General features: G+C 43.4%; 1 protein-coding gene across 2 annotated transcripts; it reads right to left on the bottom strand.

Annotated features, from left to right (window-relative positions):
* Positions 1-473: 473 nt before the first annotated feature.
* On the bottom strand, positions 474-14,634 carry LOC139547985 (coiled-coil domain-containing 92B-like). 2 transcript variants are annotated; one of them, XM_071357243.1, is made up of 4 exons: positions 13,968-14,634; positions 13,253-13,398; positions 9,627-9,674; positions 474-5,362 (listed from the first exon to the last, which is right to left on the bottom strand). In XM_071357243.1, the coding sequence occupies exons 2-4, from the start codon at positions 13,386-13,388 to the stop codon at positions 4,548-4,550; spliced, it is 999 nt and encodes a 332-aa protein (XP_071213344.1). In that variant the 5' UTR covers positions 13,389-13,398; positions 13,968-14,634; the 3' UTR covers positions 474-4,547. The 2 variants fall into 2 exon arrangements, with proteins under 2 accessions (XP_071213344.1, XP_071213343.1); XM_071357242.1 differs by having other exon boundaries at positions 13,253-13,403; positions 13,968-14,632.
* Between the last annotated feature and the right edge of the window lie 5,046 nt (positions 14,635-19,680).

Below are 19,680 nucleotides of genomic sequence, written 5' to 3'. Positions count from 1 at the left end.
ACCGTGTGGCGAACAAACACTGACACGGCAACAAACACCCACAACTCAAAAGTGAAACACAGGTTACCTAAGTATGATTCTCAATCAGGGACAACGATTGACAGCTGCCACTGATTGAGAATCATATCAGGCCGAACTCAAAACCCCAACATAGAAAAACACACATAGACTACCCACTCAGCTCACGTCCTGACCAACACTAAAACAAAGAAAACACAAAAGAACTATGGTCAGAACGTGACAGTATGTACATTACTGTATATCTATGTATGTACATTACTGTACATCTATGTATGTACATTACTGTATATCTATGTATCTACATTACTGTACATCTATGTATGTACATTACTGTATATCTATGTATCTACATTACTGTATATCTATGTATGTAGATTTCAGACCTGGTGTTCGTCATCGAACTAGATAATCCAGGGTAACACATTCAAAGATACAACACACAGTAGACACGCTTAGTCAATCCTACATTTTATTTGAATAATGTGTACAGCTCTATGCTCTACAGCAAGCTAACACAGTAGTGCGGTAGAGACGGGGGTGGGGGTTGCTCAGCACGGGACCGTATGACACAACACACCTCATGGTCTTGAGAGGAGGCGCCCTCAGAGTGTCTCACTGCATACCTTATGTTGTATGCCTGAGGGAACATATAGAGTGGTGCTTTTTAATTGCTTGAAAAGACCTAACATATCAAACAATAAAAAAACAAATACTTATTAAAATGCCCATGTAGTGGACATGAGTCAGGCTCATGGTCTCGCGATGAGGTGATGGTGAAATCCACTAGTATGAACTAATGCTGTGGATTTACCTCTGTGACCTCCGGCTTCTGTCAGGATTGACCTCTGGGCGCCAATGGCGAGAGAGTTTTTACACAAAAAAACCTTCCTCCCTCAAAATGGAAGACATACTCAGCAGGAGAAAGTCATTCAAATGTCTCCCTCATCCTCATTTTCTTCATGCTAGTGAGTAAATGGATCAAGAAACATTTTAGTAAATGTGGAATTGGAAACCAGATAGAAGTGAGGATACCAGGGTGATCTCAAAAGTCATTGCTCGATTCCTTGTGTCTGTTCTCCTTGCCACCTCCTCAAAGGATCAGAAGGAAGCAAGGAGAGCAGAAGGGGAAGATCTGAATTTTCTATGAAGAATCAAAAAAATACTTTTAAGACTCATCCTCCCCTGTTATTTAGAAAGAGGAGAACAAGGCTTGCCTAATAAATCAGACTGATACCAATTCTTTGGTATACAGTCTGAAAAAAAGTTTCCTTACAAGCCAGAATGTTCAATACAATTACATTTGAACTTACTCTAGCTGTCATCTGTGAGGTTGGTCCTTCAGAATATCCACAGGAAAGTATTATTTACCCAACTTTTTAGAGTGCAATTTCTATCACCTGGCACGACTTTGGTTAGTATGCATGCATCTTGTACGTGTAATTCCGTCTTGTGCACATGCCTTAGGTCACGAGCAAACAAATATTGATTGCCACACACAGAGACCCGCGTTTCGAAGTTGGTTTAATAATGCTTTCCTGTGGGTATTTTGTCAAAAATTTAGACCCACGGACAATTGGCAGAGTAAATTCAAATATAATTTTCTTCAACATTCATGACAGACAAAGTACGTTTAGTTTTTTTTCTATGTAATTGTGCATGGCCATGCTGCAACGTTACACAGCATAGTCACAGCAGGACTACTCTAAGGCAGAACATCATACAACTGTGTTGGGCCTCTTTGGCTCATCATTGTCGTCATAAGACACTTTTCACCACAATCTGATTCAACGGTATATCAAAGCTGTTTAGCTATTTGATTAAGAATAAAGGGATAGTGTTTTTATTTGTTATTTGTCTGTGATATAATATCATATCAGCGTGTCACTTACACATTTCAATGTCCAAAATGTGTAAGATTTGAAGTGTCAGTTTTCTCTGTTCTTATTGCTTAGTTGTAGAGTGGAATGTGTCCGTGTGAAAGTAAGGATATTTTTGGGACATAGCTGGCTCTAGCCACAGACCACATCTGTACCTACACCACTATAAGCACAGGTACAGTATATCACAAGAACATCATCCAAGGACATGTGCTTTAAATGAAAGCTTAACAGTCTAACTTCTAGTTCCCTAAGAAGAACATGTACTCTATAAACATTTTCAATGAGGATTGTCATGTTACTGTCATTTCGAAATTGAATGGGGAATGTGTTCTCAGAAGCTGAGGAAATAGTGCACAGTCATGATAAATTGCTTGCTTGCAGGCTAAGGGTTAAGGGCCATTATGGAGGCCTTGACCATGAATCTGGGCATTTTTCTACACAAAAAAAGAAAGTTGTGCCTATGGGACACGGGCATTTTTTGTGAGGCTTGACAGCAATTGTTGCCAGCAACAGTTTAAGTTGATTGCTTTTCAGTAATGAGGCAGCTCTTCTTACATTGTAAAAAACACAATGTTAAATGTCTGCACTGAATTCAACCCATCTTCTCTTCTTCAAGGCATTCCATGACAATACCTCCTCCAAATGCCTTATAGACAGATAAATACAGAAAATAACAGTAGTTTTATAACATTCTGTGATATATTAAACAATCAGTTAAATAAGTAATAAAAAATATTAAGTTAAACAATCATAATAAAACATATCCTTCTAATACCTTTTACAGTATTACATTTTATATTGATTAATAAGAAATATTTTGTATTAAATAACCCATTGACAACATTTCCCGTGTGGCTCAGTTGGTAGAGCATGGCGCTGGTAACACCAGGGTTGCGGGTTCGATTCCCACGGGGGACCAGTATGAAAAAGTATGTACTCGCTCTGGCTAAGAGTGTCTACTAAAAAGATTACGTCTGTGTTATATTGAGTTATTATCAGACTATATATGTACATTCATATAAGGGTTAAGATATATTACCTACCAAGATATACAGTTTCAAAATGTAAGAATATCTGATGTTGAATGTAAAATCCACCAATTTCATCAACTAAAAGACAATAAAAAGGAAAAGAGACTAGGTTAAATGTTCAGAACAAGTGACACCACACATCTTCATCTGGTTGGGTGCTATTCTCTCACTACACCACTAGGGTCAGCCAAGTGCAAATCAATGTCATTGGCTGGTTTCATAGCGTCAACTAATGGCTTTCAACAGCTGCTGTCTACACAGCTTGGAATCTACCATGTAGATGACCACTTTATTTAAGAAAATGAGAATTTTCTCTTCTCAGCTATCTGAGACAAGAGACAAATCTACCAGAAGGCCCTAATAACCCCTTTTTGCTTGACTAGTAATAGTGAGATCAAATCAGCCACAGCCTAAGTTCAACCCAAAACAAAAGCAACAAACCATCTATAAACAATATTCCTCTGTGTTTCTTATCCCTAAGGTGAAACCCACCCAGCAAACCACAGATGTAAATAAACAGAGAAATACTATTCTCTGTGTACAGTATTACACACACCTCACTAAACCTGAGAGAAGCATCTGGCCAAACTGGTCCCAATGCATTATTACCCAAAAGTGTTCTGTTATTGCAAAGCATCTGCTAGATTAGAAGGTTACCTATACCACCCCCTATTTATGCAGGATGCCAGGAACTCCAGTTTAACTCATCCAATAGCTTCATCAGTGTTTGGTAATATTTGTAGTTTTTTTTAAAGCTCAGAGACACAATATAATTAAAACCCACTAAGATCTGTGTGTGAGGCCAGTGGACTAATGTTACTTTCAATTATTGTATAACATATAGGGTGTGCTGTAGGCCTACCTATTGTATGACCAATGGAATAAAGAAAGATTCAGTGGGATATGACGGTATGACTACACCTCTTGGCCATGTGGGAACTTTTCAAGTGAAGGCCACTGATGCAGATCTGAAATGTAATAGTATTCACAGCAAGGACATACACAGATGCTCAGACGCTACCCAACTGTGACTCAGCGTAACAGAGGTCAGAAAATGTTTTCTACAAGGGCAACCCAGGGTTGATTTATGGTTGGCCCTAAAACGACACAGAAGGGTAAGGTAATTGCACAGTAGGTGCTGTGGTCTATTGCAACAGGCCATAGGTTAAACTAACCTCCACACAAGATGCCACACTCGGATAAGGCCCCATAATAATGTTATATAGAGCAACGCCAGTGTAAATGCATTCAACTACATGATTCTACACATTGACGTGAAGTGATTAGTAACAACAACCTCATTGGGTGTTCGTACACCTGGAAGTTTGGGTTAATTCAGGTCATGTCAAAATGTATAATTATAAAAAGTGTTCATCATAGCAATACATCTAAATACCAGTAATTAGAGTTAATAGGATTATAATCAACAATGCTAAATTAATCTCAGTATCAATTCGATAAAGGTGCAGGACAATGGGCGATTTACAGTATTAATAAAATCAGATAGTCATAGTGATTATGAGGATAGCGATGATGATGATGATGATGACAATGATTATGATGATAGTGATGATGATGATGCATTTCTAGGGATGGTCACAGTGGGGCTAGTTATTCAACCTTGGTTTGAGCAGCCAGCAGGTGATGCTGTGGCCGTGGCTGCCAGTCTGGGAGGAGCTCCGTCCTGGGGCTCCATGGGCCCCTCTCCACCCCCCTCCTCCTCCCCTCTTTCCCCCACCAGAGGATTCTGTCTGTGGGCCAGGGAGTAGGAATGCCTGGCCCTGGACCTGTGGTGCCTGCGGTGAGGGTGGAGGAACAGCGCTGGGTCAGGCATGGCGGTGGGCTCTGCAGGGCACGTCACCCTCTCCTGGGGGACACACTCCCTGGCCCTCTCCGCCCGGAGCTGGTGCCCTGACATGGTCCTGCTGCCCCTGCGTTTAGGCTTGACCACAGGGGAGGCTATGGCAGAGCTGGTGTTGGAGGCATTGGAGAAACCGGAGGGCGACTGGGGAGAAAAGGGAGAAAAGATGGCAGTGTCCCACTCGGCTGCTTGGCTGTACTGGGGCCCAGGGGGATTCCCATGATGACGATCCCTATTCTCCCAGTTCTCCCTGAGGGCCTGCTTTCTCTGCTGCAGCCGCTGGTGTTGCAGTTTCTGTCGGGCAGCGTGCAGCTGGAACGAGAGGTAGGCTGCCGCCTCGGTCTGCCTCTGCAGCTCTGTGTTGAGCACCGTGGAGCGTTGGCTGCGGCGCTTCAGCTCGTCCAGGAAGTGGCGCTCCTTGTCCTTGAGGTTAGCCCGCAGCACACCAACCAGCGCCCCCTTGTGAGTCAGCTCCTTACACAGCTCTCCCAGCGTGCACTGCTGTTCGGCCCGGCGATCTTCGACTTCCAGACAGCGGGCCTCCAGCTGCTCCTCCTCCTCCGCCAGGTCTGAGGACGAACACACGAACACAGAAGCAGAGAAGTGTACACAAATCAAATAGTAAGGACGCATCAGAGACTCACAGACAGATAGCTAACATTCAGACAAAAAAACAAGCCTCAAATGCAGCTGCCAGGATTTACATGAAGGGCATCTACTACTCATGCTGACATATTGACCCCACAGAGCACTCCTCCTAACCCCATCCCCCAGGACATAGGACCAGAGAACAGAGCACTCCTCCTAACCCCACCCCCCAGGACATAGGACCAGAGAACAGAGCACTCCTCCTAACCCCACCCCCCAGGACATAGGACCAGAGAACAGAGCACTCCTCCTAACCCCACCCCCCAGGACATAGGACCAGAGAACAGAGCACTCCTAACCCCACCCCCCAGGACATAGGACCAGAGAACAGAGCACTCCTAACCCCACCCCCCAGGACATAGGACCAGAGAACAGAGCACTCCTAACCCCACCCCCCAGGACATAGGACCAGAGAACAGAGCACTCCTAACCCCACCCCCCAGGACATAGGACCAGAGAACAGAGCACTCCTCCTAACCCCACCCCCCAGGACATAGGACCAGAGAACAGAGCACTCCTAACCCCACCCCCCAGGACATAGGACCAGAGAACAGAGCACTCCTAACCCCACCCCCCAGGACATAGGACCAGAGAACAGAGCACTCCTAACCCCATCCCCCAGGACATAGGACCAGAGAACAGAGCACTCCTAACCCCATCCCCCAGGACATAGGACCAGAGAACAGAGCACTCCTAACCCCACCCCCCAGGACATAGGACCAGAGAACAGAGCACTCCTAACCCCACCCCCCAGGACATAGGACCAGAGAACAGAGCACTCCTAACCCCACCCCCCAGGACATAGGACCAGAGAACAGAGCACTCCTAACCCCACCCCCCAGGACATAGGACCAGAGAACAGAGCACTCCTCCTAACCCCACCCCCCAGGACATAGGACCAGAGAACAGAGCACTCCTAACCCCACCCCCCAGGACATAGGACCAGAGAACAGAGCACTCCTAACCCCACCCCCCAGGACATAGGACCAGAGAACAGAGCACTCCTAACCCCACCCCCCAGGACATAGGACCAGAGAACAGAGCACTCCTAACCCCACCCCCCAGGACATAGGACCAGAGAACAGAGCACTCCTAACCCCATCCCCCAGGACATAGGACCAGAGAACAGAGCACTCCTAACCCCACCCCCCAGGACATAGGACCAGAGAACAGAGCACTCCTAACCCCACCCCCCAGGACATAGGACCAGAGAACAGAGCACTCCTAACCCCACCCCCCAGGACATAGGACCAGAGAACAGAGCACTCCTAACCCCACCCCCCAGGACATAGGACCAGAGAACAGAGCACTCCTCCTAACCCCACCCCCCAGGACATAGGACCAGAGAACAGAGCACTCCTAACCCCACCCCCCAGGACATAGGACCAGAGAACAGAGCACTCCTAACCCCACCCCCCAGGACATAGGACCAGAGAACAGAGCACTCCTAACCCCACCCCCCAGGACATAGGACCAGAGAACAGAGCACTCCTCCTAACCCCACCCCCCAGGACATAGGACCAGAGAACAGAGCACTCCTAACCCCACCCCCCAGGACATAGGACCAGAGAACAGAGCACTCCTCCTAACCCCACCCCCCAGGACATAGGACCAGAGAACAGAGCACTCCTAACCCCACCCCCCAGGACATAGGACCAGAGAACAGAGCACTCCTAACCCCATCCCCCAGGACATAGGACCAGAGAACAGAGCACTCCTAACCCCACCCCCCAGGACATAGGACCAGAGAACAGAGCACTCCTAACCCCACCCCCCAGGACATAGGACCAGAGAACAGAGCACTCCTCCTAACCCCACCCCCCAGGACATAGGACCAGAGAACAGAGCATAGAACACATGCAGAAAGATAACACACTGCCTGGATATGATCCATTCAGTCTAACAGATATGGAATTAGGTAATGTGACCAGTGCTGGCTGCTTTCAATCACCAAGTTGGCCTCAAAGCACATTTGTGAATCATCTGGCAGATGGGAAATGGTATGTGGGTTTAGGGATTGAATGGACAAAGGCAGAAGACTGAGCACATATGGGACAAGGATTAAAGAGCCACTGAGCAAATCCCTGCCAGTATCCACCACCCAATCTCTACCAGCCGCGTCATGGCCACTGGCATGATGTGACATCTGCTGCCACTTACCCACTATGGAGAGAGAGTGAAGAGAGTAGACTGGCAGACTGCTCACATGCAGTGGTGGTGTGATGGGAGGGGAAGGAAGGAAGGTGATTGTTTTGGAGGGCTGATGGCCGACATAACATTCAGTGTAGTAATACACTGATAGTTCCCTCAACCCAATAATACCTACTTTCTCAGCGGACAAAATTGGCTGCACTGATGTCATCATTACACCAGGAATTGGCTGTGATAACGTCACTGCATCCAGTTTTAACCGCAAGTCTAAAATCAGTGTACAACATTTGCTGTGCTTTTTGGGGCAAAGTCAAAGCTACAGTAACTCCATCACAGTGAAATCCTCCAGTAGGAATGGGGTATTAAAAAAAGCCTTAGTCAGACCTAGCTATAGCTGTGCCTTTGGGCTGAGGCTGCCCAGCTCAGGCAGCTGGGCCAGGGGAGAGGGATTACACCACAGCCTCTGGTATGCTGGTTGACCCAAGAATTAGGTCAAAGTAAACTAATGGGAAGGGAGATGAGCAAAAGGTGCTGTGATTAGTTGAAACTTGGATGTGAAATCATTGTAAAATTATCAGTAGGGATTTTCGTTAGGCCTATATTAGGATTTCTGCATTTCGTTTAGAATAGGAGGAACTTGATATCCATATAAGTAGCCCTTCCTTCCTCTATCTCCTTTCTCATCCTCCTCTCTTTCTCTTGTTCTTCTCTTCTCTCATCACTCTTAATCCCTCTCTCTGTACCAGTCTCATCCTGTACCTATTTCTCCATCCCTCTGTATTAATTCTTCCCTCGATCCCAATCACTATTTTACTGATTTTTCTTTCTACATCTGTTTCTCCCCTCCCGCCATCCACTCCTCGCACCCCTCCTTCCTCAATCTCTTTCCCCTCCCTCCCTGAGTAACCCCAGCTTTCTCCTTGGTCTAGTTCTTCCTGGTCTCTGTCTAACTGTCGCCCACTAGACCAGGGTGGTGAGGTCATGCTGCAAATATAGAAAATGCTGTGTAATCTAATCTCCATTTCGTCCTCCTCTCTCTCTCTCTCTCTCTCTCTCTCTCTCTCTCTCTCTCTCTCTCTCTCTCTCTCTCTCTCTCTCTCTCTCTCTCTCTCTCTCTCTCTCTCTCTCTCTCTCTCTCTCTCTCTCTCTCTCTCTCTCTCTCTCTCTCTCTCTCTCTCTCTCTCTCTCTCTCACTCACTCACTCACTCACTCACTCACTCACTCACTCACTCACTCACTCACTCACACTCTCTCTCTCACTGATCCTCTAACACTTTCTTGTGCCCCCCTAACTGTACCATTCTTCCCACTCCCTCCCTTCCTCCCTCGTCCCTCCATCTCTCTGTCTCAGCAAACAGACTGTAATTGTACCCCTCCACCCCTCCACAATTTGTGAGGATGGAGGAGAGGGGGCTGTGGTGGTGTGATAGAGCAAAGGACAGCCTGCTCTGGAAAAAGAGGGGGGTCCTGATTAGTTATAATTGGCTGCAGATGGGCATGACCCCCCCCCCCCAACTCCTCCTTTCTTTCTCTTTCTCTCCACCACCCATTCCCTCCCATCCCCTCTGTCTCTGTAATTATCTACGATATTATCATAATATCCATCTTCTATCTAGACATTCTAATGCAACAAACTACCCATGAATGGAATATTAAGGTGCACACACACAGCCTTTGTCTGATGGTTCATATTCATGAACTGTGGATGGCACTCCACTGCCAATCTACCCAATTCCAATCCTCCTACACATTTTTTATCCTGGTAACGGATCAAGCCATAAAATGTGATGTTTTATTCATGGAATATGGCCTTTATGGCTGAGGATGAGAGGGGGAAAGGGAGAGAGCATTTGGGGAGGTCGACCACAGGGCTGTCCCTTGGCGGATGGGTAAAGTGAAGGATAATGCCATGAGGGTGGGATGGGATGGGGGGGGGGGGCAAAGAGGACAAACAGTTAGTGTCACAAAGCCAAGCCTGGAGAGAATTAGAGGGAGGGGGGCAGGAAGAGAGAGAAAGAGAGACACAGAACTTACCCAGTTCACTCTTGCCTGGAGGCTTCACATTCAGCTCACATGTCAACTCTGAGAAAACAGAGACAAGAAATGAGACATCAGTGAGACAGAGACATGAATGAATAATGTGTGAGACAGAAATTAGTCATATGAGTAAGTCTAGGAGACAAATAGACACATTTCAGGAATTTACAAAAAAATTAAAAGGAATGCTTTCAATCTAATGTGTCTCATTGAAAGACTAAATACTAATGCTGATCGGAACTAGGGATGAATATTTCCCCCCAAATCTACCAAGTTTCAATACCGGGAATAATTCATATTTATCCTGAAAGTTCCCATCATAGCGACGAGAAGTAGGGGTGCTGAGGGTGCAGTACCAGTCAAAAGTTTAAGTTTAAGAGTTTTTCTTTATTTTTACAATTTTCTACATTGTAGAATAATAGTGAAGACATCAAAACTATGAAGTAACATATGAAATCATGTAGTAACCAAAAAAGTGGTAAACAAGTTCCCACATATACTGAGCACTTGTTGGCTGCTTTTCCTTTACCCGTTCCCCCTGTGAGGGGAACGGCACCTCAGTACCTCCAGGCTCTGATCAGGCCCTACACCCAAACAAGGGCACTGCGTTCATCCACCTCTGGCCTGCTCGCCTCCCTACCACTGAGGAAGTACAGTTCCCGCTCAGCCCAGTCAAAACTGTTCGCTGCTCTGGCCCCCCAATGGTGGAACAAACTCCCTCACGACGCCAGGACAGCGGAGTCAATCACCACCTTCCGGAGACACCTGAAACCCCACCTCTTTAAGGAATACCTAGGATAGGATAAAGTAATCCTTCTCACTCCCCCCCCCCTTAAAAGATTTAGATGCACTATTGTAAAGTGGCCGTTCCACTGGATGTCATAAGGTGAATGCACCAATTTGTAAGTCGCTCTGGATAAGAGCGTCTGCTAAATGACTTAAATGTAATGTAAAATGTACTCTGCTGTCCAACTCATCCCAAACCATCTCAATTGGTTTGAGGTCGGGTGATTGTGGAGGACTCTCTCTCTCAACCTATGAATGCTCAGCTATGAAAATCCATTTGCTCCTGAGGTGCTGAACTGTTGCACCCTATATAACCACTGTGGTTATTATTTTCATGTAAAAAGGGCTTTTTGTAAAATACAAGCAAGTCTCTTCTTCTTATTGGTGTCCTTTGGTAGTGGTTTCTTTGCAGCAATTCGACGATGAAGGCCTGATTCACGCAGTCTCCTCTGATCAGTTGATGTTGAGATGTGTCTGTTACTTGAACTCTGTGAAGCATTTATTTGGGCTGCAATTTCTGAGGCTGGTAACACTAATGAACTTATCTTCTGCAGCAGAGGTAACTCTGGGTTTTCCTTTCCTGTGGCGGTCCTCTTGAGAGCCAGTTTCATCATAGTACTTGATGATTTTTGCGACAGCACTTGAAGAAACGTTCAAATTTCTAGAAATTTTCCGGATTGAGTGACCTTCATGTCTTTAAAATAATGATGGACTTTCGAATCTCTTTGCTTATTTGAGGTGTTCTTGAGAACTTGGTCTTTTACCAAATAGGGCTACCTTGTCACAACACAACTGATTGACTCAAACACATTAAGAAGGAAAGAAATTCCACAAATTAACTTTAACAAGGTACACCTGTTAATTGAAATGCATTCCAGGTGACTACCTTATTTATTTGATTGAACCTTTATTTAACTAGGCAAGACAGTTAAGAACAAATTCTTATTTATAATGACGACCTACCCCACACAACGCTGGGCCAATTACGCGCCACCCTATGGGACTCCCAATCATGGCCGGTTGTGATACAGCCTGGAATCAAACCAGGGTCTGTAGTGATGCCTCTAGCACTGAGATGCAGTGCCTTAGATCGCTGTGCCACTCAGGAGCCCATTAAAGCTGGTTGAGCGAATGCCAAGAGTGTGCAAAGCTGTCATCAAGGCAAAGGGTGGCTACTTTGAAGAATCTCACATTTAAAATAGATTTTAATTTGTTGAACACTTTTTTGTTTTTTACTTGATTCCATAAGTGTTATTTCATAGATTTGATGTCTTCACTATTATTCTACAATGTAGAAAATAATAAAAATAAAGAAAAACCCTTGAATGTGTAGGTGTGTCCAAACTCTTCACTGGTACTGTATATATATATTTTAAATTGTGCACTAGGCTTTTATTACCTTCTGTATGAGCGGAGCAAACTAGTCGTCAACAGAATATTTCCTCAGCCCTCATATGGGCAGCAAGTAGGCTAGGCTATGAGACCGCACAGAGAAGCAGGGGAAATATTATAGCGGTATTTTGACATGCATAGGCAAGAGACGTGCTTTGATAATGCAACCTATGGATTACAGAATAAAGTTCGGAATTTTCATGCAAGACAGGAGTCAGGATTTTGTGTTTCAGTGGGATTGGAACTGGATAGGAAAATAGCCTAGGTTCTAAGAAAGGAGAATTGTCCTCATTCCTCTCTGAGTTGTTAACAGACTTCATATCTGTGACAGAGATGCCGATGTAGTGAATTGTGTATAGGCCTATCTAATGTGTGACTGTTTGAAGATTCACAATGACAGCTCAAAGAGGCACATGTTCATTTATAGTCTTTAGGCCAACTGTAGAGGTTTCCTGTAGGGTTTAACTGCATTCGTGTCGATGTGCAGTCCGGCAGTGTCAATTATGCGTGCGCTTTGAATTTAAGGCGACTTTGTGTGAAGTAAATGTGCTAGGCTAAAGGTTTCCATGTGACAACTTCTTTGGATAATGTGCTATTTTAATTTTTGCCAATCTGATGCTGCGCATGTGTAGGGCCTGCATTGGTGCCAACATTGAGGCAAAATGTTGTAATTTCCCAGGTCTTTCATTTTATTTTCTCGGGAAATGTGAAGTGTTCCCAGGACAGTCCCGGGTTCCCTGTTACCCATGTTAATCCTTAATCATAACTGTAGTGCTGTTGAAGCAGTGAATGTCCAATCTGTTTGTTTGTGTCTAGTCTGTCAATTAGCTTGATTGCAGACAGTTCAGACAGAGATGATTAGGGCCTTGTGTAGACAGGACATACAGTAATCACATTGAGTTGGGTGGAGTCTAAGCACTTCTCCAGTCAGCACAGACAGACGCCATGCTTGGGTTGCCCTCAAGGACAAAGACTAAAATATCAGAGACCCTGGCTGTAGCATTTATTGAGATAAACCTGCTCTGTTCAAGTTAAAGTTAATAGTCTCAAGAAAACAAATTGATTGCGCTGATAGACTAGGCTACATTGTGTTTGTATCTAAAATTTGATGGGTTTAGCATCTTTGCAGTGTATGGGCCTAGTCTGTCAGTCAAACCACAACACCGTGTGGTGATGCCCTTTAACTGAACAGGAGAGCCGAGTACAGAAAAGAAGAGAGGAAGAGAAGGGATGCATCCATAGGGATGCTTCATTGCCTTCTTGGCTACATCGTGTTCTGCAGTGAGGTCTGCCTCTGCTTGGCTTGGCAGTAACACTGTTGTTGTAAAGAGGGTCACTGTCTACTCCACTAGTCTAATTTGATCTCTGTGTGTTTGCGCGCGTGTGCATACGGTATTTGTGCATGTGTGTGTGTGTGTGTGTGTGTGTGTGATGTATAGACTCACCGCTACATCGTTTCTGCAAGGACAGGATCTCCAGGTGTAGGCCATGCAGTAGGGTGAGATGTTCTTGTCTGAGAAACACTGTACTCCTCTCAACACTCTCCATCTGCATGTCCAAGGTGGAGCCTGTAGGTTCCATGATGACACACCTGTCCTGCACAGAGAACAGGGTCAGAGGGCGTTAATATACATTATACCTGCATGTGTATAAGGGTCACTTTCCTGCTACTAATGATGAACAATAACAAAAGGAAGTATTCCAAATGTATATGTGTGTGCGTGTGTGTGTGTCTGTGTCTGTGTAATGATGCATTTGCAGTATCTTTCCCCCTTCTTTATTTACCTTCACTGTAGGTTAATTATTTAATCTTACTTTACAATGCAGTTTAGAATATCACCTGACACATTTTCAAATAGCATTACAACAAGAGAAACACTAAAGTCTTAATTTATTCTAAGATAAATAAATAAAAACACAATGATTGATGATGGTGATGTCAGGTAAGATAAAGTGTGTATGAGGTCATCATTGTGGTCATGCGGTAAAAAATGTATTGATCACCAATAGAGAGATGGAATGAACCAACGCAATATGCTTGGTAGGTTACAGTATGTTGAAAGTCCTAGTACCAGTTAAATTCAATTTTACAGTAGATTCCTACATGCCTACAATACACTCAATAGATGTGGCAATTTTATGAAAATGATCCATGCTTACCGTGCTATTTTAAATAATGTCGAACGGAGTCCCAAAGAATTACGATATGAAATTCATAAGATCTATAAACAAGTTCTTCGATCCATACATGATTGTTTTCCAGGAATGTTCCAAAATCATTTAGGATATTCTTTCAATAATTGAGATCAATTCAACATAATTTGCAGGCGATAACATTGTATCAAGAACGAAAGATGATAGCCTGTACACAGAAAAAAATCTGCGATGCATCGCATAACGGTCCTGGGAGGCTACAACAGGATAAATAGGTTTTCATTACTGCTGCACCATCTCGCTGCGTCAGTAACAGTTATTGCCAAAATACTCATAACAAGGTCACCATAGCAAGTAGATTGTAACGTATGGAAACGGAGCACGATACATTTCGACAGGCGCAGCCTCCCTCTCCTCCATCGTCTGTTGGGTTCAGCTGGTACTGTCGTATGATGAAAACAAGACATCGTGACCGGAACACGCGAGATGATCGTACGACTCAAATGCAGTTTATTGAAAAAATTGGCCGTATCCAACATTGACTTTTGCCAGGATCGATATAGCAGTAGTTCGAAGGCAGAGATAGGACAGGATAGTCTTTATTATGAATGTTAAAATTACTGTAATTTTGGTTAGATAATTGTTGGGGTGACACCAAAGCCTGTTTATTCCAGCCAGGGTTCCTACGAAATCATATGGGCTACTTTGAGAATATGCACGGCAAATACCAGCCCAATTTCAGAACCATGGACAGGGACATTGCTCTTGACATTGCTCTTGACATGCGTCACCCTGAGACAATCTGACATAGTCATTTCAGACCTGATGGGGCGTGGCAATGTCTTGCTAGGCTTGATGGATAGGCCTAGCTCTTATGTCTATATGGAAATTATCTACGTTTAATTTTTTTTCTTAACATTTAGCACAATAATGAGGCTCAATTGGCCAAGAATTAAGACTGTCAATCATTGATATTCAACCTGGTCTCAGAGCATTTAGTATTATTCTGTATGTTAATCCGGGACACTCCATTTAGTATGATACAGTATGTTAGGTTTCGTATGGTATGTATTACTTTTTTGGACGTCCATCACCCATTTCATATGACATGTTACGATTTACAATTTGTATTATATGTCACGAATTTGCCTAGTGTACAATATGTTTAGAATTTTCTAAATGTATGATATCTTATAAATTCTAGCTAGGTGGCTAAGGTTAGCTAAGATAGGGGTTAGGGTTAAGGTTAGGGTTAAGTTTATGAGTTAGGTTAAAGGATAAAGGTTAGAGGAAGGGTTAGCTAAAAGGGTTAAGGTTAGTGTTAGGGAAGAGTTAGCTAACATGTTAAGTAGTTACAAAGTAACTAAAAAGGAGTAAGTAGTTGAAAAGTTGCTAAATAGATTCAAACTCGCAACCTTTGTTCGCGTTATATGCCCACCTACCCCGACCAACCACCGTACATTTGTTTTTGCCTTAAGTAACCATCTGTCTTATGTAACCATACCAAACGTAACTTATAGCATACTAATTTGAGTGACACAGATGTACATTTACTATGTTATGTCTAGTCAATGAGATCAGGCTGTGATATTGAGTCACTGGTGCCTCAAAGATGATGGCAAAACATCTGCACCCACTATTGAAATTAATACACAAAATACTTTCAATATTATATTTTTTATTTTCATTAAAATACAAAATATCTGTTACTGTAAAGAAACATACATTGAAGTCTTATTAATTACAAACCCTCAATTCATCAAAAAAAAGAAGAAAAAATACAATTATCTTCCTGAACACATTTCCATTTGTTGGTTATGTTAATTCTTGCACATTTCTTCAAAATACTTTTATATTTGCTCGCTGGGCATCCCAGCTGTTTTTAGAGAAGATTGTATTGCAAGGTATGCTATATGTGGCGGCAGGTAGCTTATGGGTTAGAGCGTTGGACTAGTAACCGAAAGGTTGCAAGATCGAATCCCTGAGCTGACAAGGTAAACATCTGTCGTTCTGCCACTGAACAGGGCAGTTAACCCACTGTTCCTAGGCCGTCATTGAAAATAAACATTTGTTGACTTGCCTTGTTAAATAAAATATGCGTTGGCTAATATGCAGCTGTAGTTTTTAAACTTCCATTCTAGCATACATGACACACATCTTTCTCTACATGTTTTTATTTTTGGCAGAGCCCCACCTGTTTAGGGGTTGGTAATGTTCTCTAGTTGCGCCATGATTGGCTCAATGTTCTGTCACTCATGGGGACACTACGTCACCGCAAGATCTAAGGGGAGAGCTCTACAGGGTGCTGCCATAGAGTTGCATTAGAAGTGCCCATCCAAGAAGGATCAAGATCATTGACCACAGATAAAATTACGTCAAATCACGTTATATCTACCGTAGCTTTGATTGGACTAATCATGTCAACATCATACTTTCAAAATCTTAGCTAGCAAGCTAGACAAGTCATCATCATGAATCACGTAGACAATGTACTGGCATATCCTTTTCAATCCTTGTCATATGAAGAGATATTACAGATAAAACATATCAGTGCTCATCGGCCATTGGACATAAACATTACACAACAAGTTGGAAATCACAAATTCAACAATGAGTGGTTTGGAAGGAATCAGTGGCTAACTGCAAGCGTTGCCAAGAAATCACTAGCCTGCTATTCAGTGGAGTGGGTGTGTGGTTCATGTCTGGGTTTAAGGGTCTCTTTTCAAAGCTTAAAAGGATAAACATTCAACACCATGGGCCAGAAACGTTTGAATACATTGGCCATGCTGTCAATCCAGCATGACTTCAGCCTTGTTCAAAACAATTGGAAAATTGGAACTGAGAGAAATCTCAGAAATCTTCAGTGAGTTCTAGACAACTGGGAACAAGGAAAAAAATGAGCTCCGACTGGGAAAATATGTTTTGAACGGTCATCCAACTCGGAATTCCAAGTTGGAAACTCAAGGCTCTTTCTAGAGCTCCGACCTGAAGATCACTGACGTCATGATTCAACCTTGTTTTTTTCAGAGTTCACAGTTGTCTAGAAAGCATCATAAATCCAGAGAATGCCAGACTTTGATGACAAAATTTGTACACAAGAAGGACCGCAGCGCCACCTTCCTGTTCAAGTGAGCACAGCACAACAAGGTGAGTCCAAAAATGTATTGTCTGCTTCTGCATAAATGATGTAGTATGCCAGGGAGATATGTATACTGTTGCTAAGAAAGCAATACTAAGTGTATGATGTGTGGTAAGCTGTTAGTAGCCCATGTGCCTCACCCTAATAATTTGGTCCCTTTCCCCCTCATAACTTAGCCTACTGTTCTGACTTGGTGGTGCACATGTAGCCTATAGCCTGTTTTAGAGAAATGTCATCATCGAATATTGTAAGAGCTTTCATTGCCTGCTTATATGCCCCCTTTATTTATCCTACGGTTCTGAACAGGGAGAATACTGTAAGAATAACCCATGTTCTGAATTCTGTCGCTGTACATTTCAAAAGTGCTGAACAAATAATATAATGGATAGGCGTCCCGTCCAAGGGACAGTTCTAAATCACGCAGCGCCTTCTGTCATGATCGCAGATTTTAGAGAAACAACAAATGTCGGTACATATAAGTGTCTTATATCGGCTGAAAGCTTAAATTATTGTTAATATAACCGCATGGTCCAATTTACAGTAGCTATTACTGCGAAAAAATGCCATGCTATTGTTTGAGGAGAGCTCCTAACAACAAAACACTTTTTTCACTGCAATAGGTTTGATAAATTCACCTCTGAAGGTGAAATGTGTACTTACATTCTGAAATCTTGATCTGATTTATCATCCAAAGGGTCCCAGAGATAACACGAAGTATCGTTTTGTGAGATAAAATCCTTTTTCATACCCTAAAAAGGTCCATATAGCATGCACGATCGATTTTGTATTTCCACTCGTTCAATTTGCAAAGAAAGGAATCTGTGAAAATCTAACTCTAAACGTTGTTTCAACCAGTCAAATCACATTCGTATGTATTCCTCAGAGATCCTAGAACGTAACCAGACTTCACTATATCATTAGGGGTGTAGTATATCCTATAGGACACCAAATTTGGTCAGTAAGCGACGCCTTCATGGCACGCCGATGACGAGGGCGGTCTTCACTTGATTGACTTTAACTTGGTCAAATTTGTTTGACCAATCGGGGTCAAACAAAGCTAGCTAGATAGCCAATGAGCTGGGCTTTACGGGAGTATCCGGAAACCCTGTATCTGTCTCAAAATGTAGCTGCCAACCTTTTGCGACAGCATGCCTTTTCCTGTTGGACAAAAATTATAAGATTATTCAGAGTTATGAAGTTATGAAAACTGGTTGTTTTGCAAATGTTTAACTTATAATATGGTTACTAATACTGGAAAAGCTAAATCAGAGTCCAAGTATACAGATTTGACGATATTCTTGCATAAAAATGTAATATGAATGCAAATGTCTCCTTCACGATTTGCCCAAATATACCTGGGTGACTTCACACTAAATGTAATGTAGTTCGCTCATACTTCAAGTTATCCGTATGAAACTTTGCACATACACTGCTGCCATCTTGTGGACACCATCGGAATTACAACCAGAGTGATGGCTGGAACTGGGACCTTTCTCTTGCATTTCAAAGATGGTGCTAGACAAGCCAGACAAGCCTCTGCTGATAGCCAGGTGTAGCAGTGGTAAGGACTCACTCCGTGTTGCTGAAAAGAAAGCTCTGCTGTTGGGACAGCTTTATGTAGGCCCTAACAGTTTGTGGGCACCGTTTATCACCGTTATCGTACAATTCATGTTTGCCCCACCAAGATTTACATGCAAAAAATCACCACTGTAGCCTAATCATGCCAAAATATCAAAACATTATTAAAAAATGTAATTCACTGACAGAGAGATAGCTAATGAAACACTACCCTCCTGAGCAGGCAAATTGACATATATGGTAGCTGGCTAGGCTCGTTAAACTGTCACATTGGCTTGCTTTCAATAAATTGGCTAAATGGTCAACGGAGTTAGCTCTTCATACGATCGAGACAATTCGTATTGCACGCTGCATATTTCAAGTGCACTCAAAAACAGATATTTATTTATATTAAGTACATTGTTCCTCAATAAAGTATCTATGAGCAAAGTCAGGAGGAAAAAAAAGTCAAGTGCGAGTGTTAGTTCCGGAGGGGGGAGGAATTATTTAAGACAGATACTCTTTGAAAAGGTCGTTTCAGATGTTTTCAGAACATGGGCAGGGACTGCTGTCCTAGCTTCATAGGGAAGCTGGTTCCACCATTGGCGTGCCAGGAAAGAGACGAGCTTGGACTGGGCTGAGCGGGAGGGCCAAGAGACCAGAGGTGGCAAAACGGAGTGCTCGGGTTGGGGTGTAGGGTTTGAGCATAGCCTGAAGGTAGGGAGGGGCAGGTCCTCTTGCTGCTCTGTAGGCAAGTACCATGGTCTTGTAGTGGAGGGGTATGTATGGGATTTCTGATTGGTTCCAAGTTTAGCAGTTTGGCAAATTTGCGTGAGCAGAGTGATGAAATATATTTATTCGAAAATGTGCAAGAATTGAAGATGCTAACACATTTTTTGGTCATCATAAAAATGTTTTACTGTCATATAAAAAAAAATCAGCGCTTCCCTCGACGGGGATCGACCAACTTCGCGTTTTTCGGCTTCGGCTCACCATTTACGCAACACTGTTAGGATTGTCGCA

Source organism: Salvelinus alpinus, chromosome 21, assembly GCF_045679555.1.
Source record: "Salvelinus alpinus chromosome 21, SLU_Salpinus.1, whole genome shotgun sequence".
Taxonomy (NCBI): Eukaryota; Metazoa; Chordata; class Actinopteri; order Salmoniformes; family Salmonidae; genus Salvelinus; species Salvelinus alpinus.
Note: the sequence above shows the minus strand (reverse complement) of the source record. Positions and strands in the feature narration are given on the sequence as shown.